General features: G+C 39.3%; 1 protein-coding gene across 3 annotated transcripts in view; it reads right to left on the reverse strand.

Annotated features, from left to right (window-relative positions):
- The window catches only part of LOC139939736 (N-acetylneuraminate (7)9-O-acetyltransferase-like), a 37,951-nt gene extending 28,649 nt beyond the window's left edge, over nucleotides 1–9,302 (reverse strand). For 2 of the 3 annotated variants that reach the window (XM_071935833.1, XM_071935831.1), the window contains exons 1-2: nucleotides 9,125–9,302; nucleotides 8,649–8,883 (exon numbers count right to left, since the gene is read on the reverse strand). In XM_071935833.1, coding sequence (XP_071791934.1) covers nucleotides 8,649–8,796 — 148 coding nt within the window. In that variant the 5' untranslated portion in view covers nucleotides 8,797–8,883; nucleotides 9,125–9,302. The remainder of the gene's footprint in view (nucleotides 1–8,648; nucleotides 8,884–9,124) is intronic. The other variant, XM_071935832.1, reaches the window with a different exon arrangement.
- Nucleotides 9,303–12,906: the final 3,604 nt, after the last annotated feature.

Here is a 12,906-nt window from a genome sequence, read left to right on the forward strand (position 1 = left end):
TGGATTTTTGGCGATATATCAAAAACAGAACCACCTTTTCAAATGAAATTTTAAAATGTTAGTTTCGAAAAACCAAACAGTTCCAAAAACCAAAGGTATACGCTCCATTTAAACACTTAGAAAACAATAATTTGATAATGTGACAGGTACACTTTTCAAAAGATTCATTGTTCGCGTACAAAATAAAAATAAGGCACTGACTGCTGCATTACAAAATAAAGCCACTAGACTTACCATAACTATACCAATACATTCCATGAGCAACGAGTATAAAGAGCAACAGACTAATAGCTACTACCTTAGCACGGGCCTCATTCACTATTGAATATGCCGTTTGCTCAGAGGCACTATATACACACTTCACTCTCAACATGGCAAATGATATCCAGCTCAGGTCAACACTCGATCAGAACAACATCTTTTCTTGAAGATGGTCAGAGAGCATTTAACCGGGTCCAGCTTTGAATCCTGGCTGTCACCAAATATCACAGGTGTAGATTTGTATCACAGCTACAGAGCTCTCAGACAGACTCTACTTTTTAACCTCCTTCATTCAGTTTGAAACCTTCATTAATCACAATTTTGTGAGAGCATGCTGGACTGACAAACTACAGCTGGATACATATTGCAAATCAAACCCTGCTGCGCAGGCCAATTTTCCCCAAATATTGATTTTTGTTTTTCTGCTTGAGTAGAGCTCGCCTGTAGGGTGCATGGTGGCCATCTGTGAGTGCATCTAGTTTTGTTTGAATTATGCAAATGACTTCAGTGGCCCAAAGTCCCCATGCACTCCAGACTATCATGATAATAATCGGTCATGCATGACTGAATTGATTGGTTGTTGAGAGTTAAAGTCACAGACACTTTTGTAGGTCAAGTTTTTGGCCATGACATGAATCCCTACTCACTGTGCATGAAGATGTAAGTTATATAGTTTTCCTGTAGAAGTTCAAACTTCATTAGTCGTCAAGTTTTTGAGAAAATAAGTGAAAATCACAGAGCAAATTTTTCAGTTTTTCACAGAGAGTCGCATAAACCCTTTGTACATGCTAAAACAATTTTCGTCTCAAAAATATTTTTTGTTAAAATGTTTTACTCATTTCTAAAAAGACTACAGCACCTCAGCAAGTAATAAGGGAAGGTTTTTACTATCATTTTCTTCCAACCGTGTAATGTAACTATGTGGACTTTAGTGTTTGTGTTGTACAAAAAATACCTAAACACTTGCAGAACACATCCAGGTAATGTTCAAGGCGCTTCAACGCTCAATATTTCTTGCAAGACATGTGGGACTAGGTTTGAGTTGAGTTATGAGACTTTTCTTTTTACATAAAGCACCATGTAGGCGTAGGTGCAAGAAGGTCCTCAAAAATAATGTAATGCACCAGTTTACAGTAGAAATCCATACAATTTAAAATTCAGATCTGATTTACTTGATTTACTGCTTTTTTATGCAACCTAGGCCTAATGTATGTACATAAAAAAACCAAATTTACCCTTTTGAGCACAGATGGCCAAACATCAACAAATTGGATGGCGGCTGTCACAAATCGAGCATATTTGATTGGCTACCAAAATGTATTTAAAAAATTAATAATAATAACAATTAAAAACAATAACTAGACATTGAGTTTTTGTCAAATACAAAAACCAGGTGTTCGGCCTCCGGGAGTACAAGCATGGTAACAATAGTATGTATTGCAGTTACTTTGTTCTCAAGATATGGCCTAATTTATAAAAATGTTCAACAAAAACAACATGATGACGTCATCATGACGTAACTACAATTTCAAGCAGGTATTGTACTTGACTATAAACAAAACACCAAGTTTCACCTAAGCCAAACCTTCAAACTTTTGGTTTGGCAGACACACAGCTTTGAAAAATGCTACTTTAAAGCATAACACATGAAAACTTGATGACTTCATCAAGCTAAGAGTCCACAGATATGTTGCTAATATGAAGGAAATATATGAAGGAAATTATGTATACCATAATGAAACATTTGTCATAAACTCTGACACAGACATCTAGTAAAAGTGTGTTTTTTAGTTGTTTTAACCTGCCGCTAGAGGGCGCACTTATGTTTGGTGACCTCATCGGTATAATTTTTTTAAACCAGACCTTTGCCAGACTTGTACATGTATGTGTGATGGTAAAGCATCAAAGGGTGTATATTTCAACCTAAAAGACATTAACGCCTTTTCACAGCATTTTACAGCCACTACCGGTTTAAACAGGTCAAAAGGTCAAAAATAGTTCACCAACATATCCATTTTTGTAAAGTATGTAAATTCCTTTAATATGATCTAGATTATCAAAATAGCTTGTGGTTGAGGAATGATGAACTTGAAGTATTGCCGACAGTAGAAGAGACTAACTAACCAAAAGGGAAATGTATGTTGAAAATGCCTTGAACGAAGACTATTGTTCGCGAAGCTTTATCCCGCTCTAGGGATCAACACTGGAGCGTGACTCTGCTGCACCGCTAATACACTACACGTTGTGTAGGCCTCTGGTAAAAAAAAATGCACATACCTATGGGGGATTTACGTAGTTCTTTAGACATTGAATTTTGAAATTGGGACTACATTTGTGTTGAGTTATGAGACTTTTCATTTTTACATTATGTAATGTACATGTAGCACCATGTACTAGGCCTAATGGTTTAACAAGGTGCTGTGGCGCTATCTTTTGCTCTACAAGAGGATTTCTGGAACAGTCAAAAGGTGAAATCCAATGCCGTTTTAAATAAAAATCACCAAATTGCTGCACAAAAACGTATGGACAATTTTAGTTGAAATGTGTTATCAAATGTTTTTGTATTTTGACAAAAATTGCACTTGAAGGCTTTCAAGCACAGTGGCACTTTACATTGTTTTATCAGGAGATTACAGAGTTCTTGCTTTTTCCCCATTTTCATATTATAAAAACTCTATCTATTGGGAAATAAGTGGATCACAAAACAAACTGAATTTGACCTTGGATCCCCACTTTAACATGTACTATTGTTCATCTTAGGTTCATCTCCTTACCCTTATCGATCATGAATCATTGCCAACAGTGCTACATACCACCATGTAGATCTCAAAACCCTCATTCATGGTGGAGAGCGCGTCACGTGGGTGTGTATAAACCTTTGTTTATGACCAGTAAAAAGTGTTGAAACATGGGCGTGACACACGAGCTTGCACCTTTGGTTATTAGACAGTTTCTTCATTCCTATTAGTCAAGAGCAATGGCCGTGACAGTTGTGCTACATCACGCGATACCCGCACAGCATTCCCTTATAAGGAGTTGTTTACCTGAAGGCGGCCGAGGGCCTTACTATTTCATAGCTGGAGGGGTGTTGTGTTGAAAGAAATTTTGTTTGCACTTATTATACTCTTTGACCAAAAGTGTTGATGATTTTTTACCGAAAAGGTATTTATGAAGGGGAATCAAAGTGTGTTGAATCGGTTTTCAACTAGTGGTTTAGACCCGCCAAGGCCTGGTTCTTGATAATTTACCTCGACTTTGTCTCGGTAAAATTATCAAGAACCAGGTCTCGTTGGGTCTAAACCACTAGTTGAAAACCTCTTCACCACACATTGATTCCCTCATTATACACTGGTGTACCTGGCAGAGTAGACTATTCTTGTCCTTTGGCTGTGATTCTAACACATGACAGGCCTAGATTTACAAGCAGGCCAATGAGGCAATGGCCTCCGTTGCCCCTGGTCTTGGCCTTGGTGCCCCTTCAAAAGTTTCCCATTGACTTTCAGATTTTACAATCGAAGTGACCTTCGCAAAATGAAAATGGCATGAAAAGATGAAACTTCCAGGCTTTACAATGTACATGACCTGATTCTACTGCTAGATCATCGAGCATGCCTGACAAATGTAAAATAATTTCATTAGAATTGAGTAAGAACAGCCCGATGGTACAAGTATCACTATTGATAAGTCTACACTATGACATATGTACGGTATAAGAGAAGATTTGTCTCATTTGTCTTTATGGGGATATCATTACTCATTTATAAGGTGTTTATCAGACTCAAAGTCAACATTTGAACAACTTGTTGTTGTTTAAAAAAGATATTAACACAGTGAGGTTCTATCATCAAATGAAAAACACAAGACTGCTGAGTTTACAGGCCCAAAAACTACAATTATTGGCCTCAGACCTGAAGTCCGGGGTAAAATACAGGAACAGACAAATTGCAATACATGACAGCTGCAGATGTTTGTGTACATGTGTACAACTGTGCTTTTACAGACTACTGACTACCTATACAATGTAAGATGCTTTGACCTTTGCTAGTGTGTTACTCAGATTAGCATGTCAATATTCTCATTAGGCCTTTAGGATACAAAAAGGGCTTTGATATGGAAACCAATTTACTGTAAGACACTTGTAAAGTGATTATGACGGTGTGATTGGGTATCAAAATGTCATTTCCCCCTAAGTTTGAGCGCATGGTGTATGACCATCGGGAGGATCAAGTGTAGTGATCATGACATTACAATTACTGTAGTCTCTGTATTGTAGCCTCTAGACGGTATTGAATAACCCTCTTTTTGCTATGAAAGTCGGCATCTTGTAGGTCAAATCGTATGCGCATCCTGCAGCATTCCCGGTTTGATTTCTACGACACATGGATGCACAAGCGCACGCGCACAGACGCCATCTTGTAGGGCAGATATTTGAACAGTGACGTCTTATTCAATACGGTCTAATAACCTTGAATGCGCCATACTGGTGGGCAATGTCACTGCACATTATTCAGTGAAGTGCGCATTTTAAAAACCTATTGACCACCGAAGTGGTGAGCGTGGCACAGTTGTCGCGTGTGACGTGTGTGCAAGGGGTCAATAGCAGTATTGTTGGTATCAAGATCAGTCCTGGGCCCAATTTCATAGAGCTGCTAAGCACACAAATTTGCTTAGCATGAAATTTCTCCTGTGATAAAAACGGGAATGCCAACCAAATTTTCACATGATTTTCAGGATAAGCAAACAACAGCTAAAATACATGTCACAAGCCATTGGTAATCCTGTTTTTATCAAGGAAGAAATTTCATGTTAAAAGCAAAATTGTGCTTAGCAGCTCTATGAAATTGGGCCCTGGTCTCGAGACCACTTTAAATTTAAGGATTTAAGACAAAGATTAATAAATTGTCCATGGTTCTGTAGTCCTGTAGGAATAACAATAGTATTGTATTCTCATGATTTTGTCATGTTAAACTTTGAAGTAAAACCTGTGCATTGATTGTGATGGTATCAATCTTCCCTTCATGAATAATTAATATATTTTAGTTACTGTCATTTTCAAGAAGAAGGTCCAGTGGAAAAAGTACTCTTTCTGTAACCCCTCTAACGAATAGTGAATACAATGCACTTTCACAACTTTTCTCAAATCGAATCACACTATGAACTGATCTTTTAAAAGAGCTCGCAAGACTACACTAAAAGCAGAAGTTTTGCCAACATTATTGTCAATCCTGTGCCACCGTTAAAAATAATTTTGGGGCTGAACTAAGCGGGATTTGTTGCATTAACATATTGGTGCTACCAAACTTGGGTGTCATCCTGGATACATGGAAGTTTACGCCGGTTGTGAGGCTTCTGACTGAAAACGCGCAAACAAAGATATTGATAGAATAGGAAGATCACCTACATGTACAGGGCTTGATAGCTGAGTTGATATAGCACAGGCACTTAAATCTTGCTTTCACCTCGAATCACAAACATTTTGTGTAAGGCCAAGGCTGATTATCTGCCTTGATTTAAACATAATAGGAATCTCAGAACGCTCAAACTTACAAGTACCTCCCATTAAGCAGAATACAACAAACAAACAATTGTGTCCGCTCTTGTTCACATTGTTTTACAAAGGGACAAATCGGGAATTATACAGGTAGGCTACCACCCCCCCCCCCTCAAAAAATGGGGGAGATTACAAGCAAAATGTTCAGTTCCCTTTGTTCTTCCTTGTATGGGGAAAAACAAAGTGCGGCAAATTAGTAGCATACATGTGCACGCTGGAATGTCACTTCACGTTAGCCGTCTGACTGACTGCTAAATGAGGGAACTCTGAAGTTCTTCCTGGTACAAAAACAATTCCTGCCGTGAGCCAACTATGACAAATTGGGAATATTTTTATTAAACAAAAAATGTAAACATGTCATCTGACATCAAGTGGTTAAAAAAAGGGTGCTGAAAATTAACATTGATTCTGATCCGATTCTCCTGTCTTCCTATGTTTTAAGGTTTTGAGGTCTCAGTCTCTGACTCTCTTGGGTCTTGGTCTAAATTTTGGTGTTGGTCTTGCTCTCAGCAGGCTTGCTGGTCTTGGTTTCAGACTTGATCTGGGTATCAGACCCACTAGTATTGGTCACAGTCTTTGTCCCAGCAGACCAGCGATTATGGTCTTCTGATATTGGTCTGATATCAGTCTTGGTCCTGAACAAAGCAGACCCGCTGTCTTGGTCTCAGATGTACTGATATTGGTCTCAGAAACGTCTCAGACCCACTGATCTCGGTCTCCGTCTTGTTCTCATCACCAGACCTACTGGTCTCGTGGTGTCCGACCTAACGACATTGGTCTCAGACCTACTGGTCTCGTGGTGTCCGACCTAACGACATTGGTCTCAGACCTACTGATCTTGGACTCAGCAGCAGACCTACTGGTCTTGGTCACAGACTTACAGGTAGTCATGGTCCCTGGTTTTGGTCTCATCAGACCTGCTGTCTATGTCTCGGACTTGGTTTCAGACCTGCTGGTCTTCATCCCACTAATGTGGCAAAGGATGAACCCTTGCTACACAGGTTGAGCTGGTCGATCTTGGTCAATCTCAGACCTGCAGGTCTTGGTCCAACTCTTGGTCGTGGTTGGGGTCGATCTTAGCCCCACTATTGTGGCCAAGTGTGACCACATTAGTGGAGCTAGGTTTAGTCTTGGATTCTTAGACTACAAGAGCTTTCCGACCTGTTGTTCAGTCTTATCTAGTCTTGCTCCATGCGTGTTGGTCTTAATCTTGGTCTCGTAATGTTATGGTCTCGGACCACTGCTGTTTACTGTCTGCAGGACTTGGTCACTTTTGGACGGTCTCACATATTGGCCAGTCTCGACTACAACAACCCTGCTAGTTCTACTATTACTAAGTACTAAAAACATTAGTTAAAAGTATCAACCCATGGTGCTAGCCACTAGTCTGGTGCGGGTCTCTCATTGATCATGAACCAAACACAAAGTATCGGTGTTGGTGGTCTTGATCTTGTACCTTGTTTTTTCAGATTGAAAGGTTAAATGATGTCATCATTTGATAACATTGACATCATCATCTGATAATGGCATCATTCTCAAACAATTTGTTATTGTAGGCTTAATGTAATACAAACTTGAATTTCTGTTAGAATTTATTTGTTTTTGCCATGTGGTAATAAAAACTGAATTTCTGGTTTTAATTTGGGTTATTTCTTTCAAAGTTTAAACAGTTGCATACATAATAGGCTTATCCCTCTACAATTGAGGAATACTCTGATCTGTTTGTGAATTTTTAAAAAAAAATTCAGTTGTTTTACAAAGTGTTGAATAAAACAACAAGTGTTGGATATTTTTACTGAGGTCTCCGTCTTGATTGAAAAGCAACTTGTGAGTCTCAGTCTCAGTCTTGGGCTGTAAGGTCTTGGTCTCATTCAGTTTCCAAGGTATTGAATCCACTGCAACAGCACTGACGTCTGTGTAGTGTAGCAGGGCTGTATGCTTCGTTTTTGAAAGGGCAAGGGCACCAAGGCATTTTCTTCTTGGTAAAGGGCATCCTATGATGAAATCGCAAATTTGTACTGGAGCATTTCAAGGGCACCTTTGGGGCACAGAGACAATCGCCTTCATTGAAGTATCAGGCCTGGTGTAATGTTACTTCAAGTGCAAAAAACACATCATCTTTTAAAGCCGTTATACACTTTCGGTAAACAGTATTGTCCAAGTCCCACACTTCGTGTATCACAACTTATATATAAAATAACAATCCTGTGGAAATTTAGGCTCAATCGGACATCGGAGTCGGGAGAAAATAACGGGAAAACCCACTCCTGTTTTTGCGCGTTTCGCCGTGTCATGACATGTGTTTATAACAAATCCGTAATTCTCGTTAACGAGAATTTATATTGTTTTACCGTTTTCTCAAAAAGTAAAGCATTTCATGGACTAATATTTCAAGAGAAGTCTTTCACCATTACCTTCTGTAAACCCTGTAAATTATTTGTAAATCTGTGAACTTTTTTTTTTTTTCTGTACCGAAAGGGTCCAATGGTCCAAAGTCTACACATGTAGGTAGGAATGGCAGACAACTCGTCCATCAGACAACTTGTCCGTCGGACAACTTGTTCGTTCGGTTCGGACAACTCAACGGTTCGGACAACTCATTGTCAAGTCACTAAAGTCAGTACATCCCTCCACCCCCACAGCCGCTATTTACCCCTCCGCACTGAGCCCCAGTCACGGCCATCCATCGACTTGTCTTTACCCTAAGTCGAGTTGTCTGACGGTTGAGTAAATTGTCCGTTGAGTTGTCCAAACCGTCAAGTTGTCTGAACCGTTGAGTTGTCCGAACGGACGAGTTGTCTGGTCTCCATAGGTAGAATACATTGTTAGTACTTACCATGCAGAAAGTAGTTCACTCCATGACCAGCAAGCAAGAGAAGAAGAAGACAAAATGCAACAATTTTTGCATTATTTTCATCAACTCTGTCAGGCATTTCTTTGGCTCCTCTCTTCGATGCAGTCCTTCCAGGCGAAGCAGTAGCCATGGCGTCACAATGGTATGCTTAGGTTTTTCTTGATCTACTAAAGTTCTATTATAAAACTTGTGCGAGAGTTGTTGATTGATCAACTACCTAGTATAAGTATTACAAATACAGAGAACTTGCATTTATAAATTATAATGCAAGTGGTGAGACTTCCAGTAACATACGATTGATCACTTCGGTTATTGTATTCTTAATCTTCATTTATCTTATCTCATCTCTTTTTTATTCTGATAACATCATTCATTTGGTAAAAATCCAGAGATCAAGATTTATAAATAATGTAAATGATACATCGTAAACATGATCAAATGACACAACGAATACGTACGAACCAACCAGCAGGAGCACAGACAACGTAGCTAGGGAAGAATTGTTTTATAGACATACGGAAAAGAACTCGATAGCCGCCATTAATTTAAAATTGTCCATGACGATAAATCTTTCATCCATTCCAGGTCATTATCAAAGTAGAAAATGGACCAAACTAGTCTCATCAACACTTCTACAAAATGGATTTACCATTGAAAAATAAATAAAGCGCCACCGTACGACGTCCGTCCGTGGCTCTTTTCGAAACTACGAAAGCGGCCTCGGCTCTGTCTGTTAATTTACTCATACTCTATTAGTTTGTTCCTTTTTAAAAATATTTATATTGTATATATTATTTATTCAGCAATCAGACAAAAGACACTGATGTCGTATGATAAGTGTCTTCTTTGTATGGTCTATAGGAAAGGGGGGGGGGGGGGACGGGACATCACAACACCGACGCCGTGGTTTCGAAAAGGGCGTGCAGAGAGCTCTGAGAGTAGTGCGCCCTCTTGTTTTGAGAAAAAGTGAGCACCAATTTTGAGCCCAACACCAAATTTGGTGATGAGCACCAAATTTCAAAAAACTGTCAACGACCGTCAATGACCGTCGAAGACAGTGCGATGGGATTGTACACGCGTAAGGTGTGGGCAGATACAAAGCCAGGGGTCGAGTTAGTATAATTAATTTGTATTTCATAAATCTGTTCCACATACTCCTGGCTATATCAGATTAGCGCCCCAACTTGTTAAGTCTAGAGTACACTGACAAGGAAAGCAACATTTTATCATCTGGTTCATACCGCCCCCCTCCCCAAGGACCCCACCCCCAGCATCGAGAAGAGGGTTGCCAGCAAACTCCTTTCCATCCACCGGTCTGGAGCTCTCTCCGTCCCACTCTATCGTAGGCTCCGCCCATCCAGCTCCACCTGTCCCAGGTTCTTCGGCAATCCAAAGATTCACAAGCCAGGAGTTCCCCTCCGCCCCATAGTTGCCTCGAGGGGTTCCCCCACCTACGACACTGCCAAGTACCTAGCAAAAGTACTTCGACCCCTGGTGGGTCTCACTGAACACCATGTTTCCAATTCCACCCAGTTTGTTGATATTACACGCAACCTAACCATAAGAGCGGCCATCTTGTTTTTCTAATAGTCAACTCTGGAAATCGCGTTTTGACGGTACAAATCGACCAAATTGAGCACCCTGAACAACTTTCCTGTATGGAGTCATGCAAAATTCGCAAAAACTTGGGAATTACAACTTTTTGGTGCAAAAGTGACGTCATAATTTGACCAAAAATCACCGATTACCGCCAAAATATAACAGTGACGGAGTTCAGATTTGCACCGGCACACTCGGGTGGGGTATCCGCAAGAAGTAATCACGCTAATTCGACTTTTCGGGATGGCTCAAAAATTAAAATGTATATTCCCCGAGGGAAAAGGGAAGAGCGGCCATCTTGTTGTTCTAATAGTCAACTCTGGAAATCGCGTTTTGACGGTACAAATCGACCAAATTGAGCACCCTGAACAACTTTCCTGTGTGGAGTCATGCAAAATTCGCAAAACCTTGGGAATGACAACTTTTTGGTGCAAAAGTGACGTCATAATTTGACCAAAAATCATCGATTACCGCCAAAATATCACAGTGACTGAGTTCAAATTTGCACCGGCACACTCGGGTGGGGTATTCGCAAGAAGTAATCACGCTATTTCGGCTTTTCGAGGTGGCTCAAAAATTAAAATGTATATTCCCCGAGGGAAAAGGGAAGAGCGGCAATCTTGTTTTTCTAATAGTCAACTCTGGAAATCGCGTTTTGACGGTGCAAATCGACAAAGTTGAGCATCCTGAACAATTTTCCTGTGTGGAGTCATGCAAAATTCGCAAAACCTTGGGAATGACAACTTTTTGGTGCAAAAGTGACGTCATAATTTGACTAAAAATCATCGATTACCGCCAAAATATAACAGTGACGGAGTTCAAATTTGCACCGGCACACTCGGGTGGGGTATCCGCAAGAAGTAATCACGCTAATTCGGCTTTTTGGGGTGGCTCGAAAATTAAAAAGTTTTTATTCCCGGGCAGGGAAAAGGGAAGAGCGGCCATATTGTTTTTCTAATAGTCAACTCTGGAAATCGCGTTTTGACGGTGCATATCGACCAAGTTGGGCATCCTGAACAACTTTCCTGTTTGGAGTCATCCAAAATTCGCAAAACCTTGCACTCAGAAAAAGAATGGTAAAAAAAAGTTATGTTAAATGTGTTAAGTAAAAAAATACTTAACATAAGTAAAAATTAATGAAAAATTTAAACAAAATGTTTGTGTAAATAAAAAACTACTCAAAAAGTTAGTAAAACTAATAGTTTACATAACTTAGCAACTTTAAACACATATTATGTAAATTTTACTGAACTGGTTGTAAAAGTTTACATGGTGTTTAGTAAACCACAATGTTTTACTCAAGTGTTGTGCAAAATACGCAGCGTGTGACTTGTCTGCTGGGGTCGCGCTCTGCAGTACCACAGTGTAACCACACACACATTCAAATGGATCTCATGAAGGAAAAACTTCTTGAGTGGAACTTCCCTCATTTAGTTGAGACGTTTGAAGGTAAGTACTATAACAGATTTCTGTATTGATGTTATTATCTGTAGTGATAGACTATACACGACTCGTTAGCACAGATAAAGGGACAGTTGAACGTCATATTTAGACTGACAAAACTTTTGAACAGTGACTTGAATATCACAAATACATACGTAGGTCTGATCAATGGTCCCCGTATTGTGCACACATGCATCGTTGGAGACCATTGTACACATGTACATCGCCACTGTGTTAAAGCACCACCACTGCATACAGCCACGGTGCATCAGGCCAATGATTGGGCCAACTTTTTGTTCAGAAGTACAATCAAATAACTTTTCAACATTTTGTCTTTACAAGATACTGACAAATGATACAATTGACTTAAAATGCAAATTCTGGGAGAGGGGAATCGTACAAACACATCTACCCTTTGTTTATTTTAACCTTTTAAAGGAATTATTCAAGAAATCTCACACCCCCCCCCCCCACACACACACAAAAAGAAAGAAAGAAAAAGAACAAAAAGAAAAATCAGATAAAGATCAAGAAAAATCAAAGTTTTCAGGTAGTCTACTGTTATGTGGGATTGAATATTCAGCACCAAAATTATCTCTCCTCCTTGGATCCTATCACCTTATTCCAGAACTGCAAGTATCCATCCTTGAACACTTTGTTAATTTGTTTAATTTTAGGCCCCTATGTGTTTGTTTATTTATTTTATTTTATTTCAATTTTTATTTGTACTTTTTTAAATTTATGTGCATGTACATCATGTACAACTTGTATTGCACATACATTGCAGTACTGGAACATTGTCTCTATTGATCTCAAAGTGTTGTAATATGATAATTAAACCACTATTGATATCAAATAATGATTTAATCTGACATTGTGTGTACCCCATCCTTAAGACAATCAGATTAAATCATTATTTTACAGCAAAATTGGTTTAATTGTACAACACTTTGAGTTCATTACACACAATATACACGTGTAATACAATTTGTACTGCACCCCCATTGAAATTTAACCCATTGTGTTTAATATTATTCCCCTTTATGCAGGAAAACACAAGTTTGGACCAGTATTTGAAAGACATCAACAGGGACACCAGATCGCAACCATATATGCTGATACTAGGTGGGTCTGCACTGGCTCCACAGCAAGTGTTCGTAATTTTTGAGCACAGTATGCATTTGAACAGTCATCTCTT

Source organism: Asterias amurensis, chromosome 7 (genome assembly GCF_032118995.1).
Source record: "Asterias amurensis chromosome 7, ASM3211899v1".
NCBI lineage: Eukaryota > Metazoa > Echinodermata > Asteroidea > Forcipulatida > Asteriidae > Asterias > Asterias amurensis.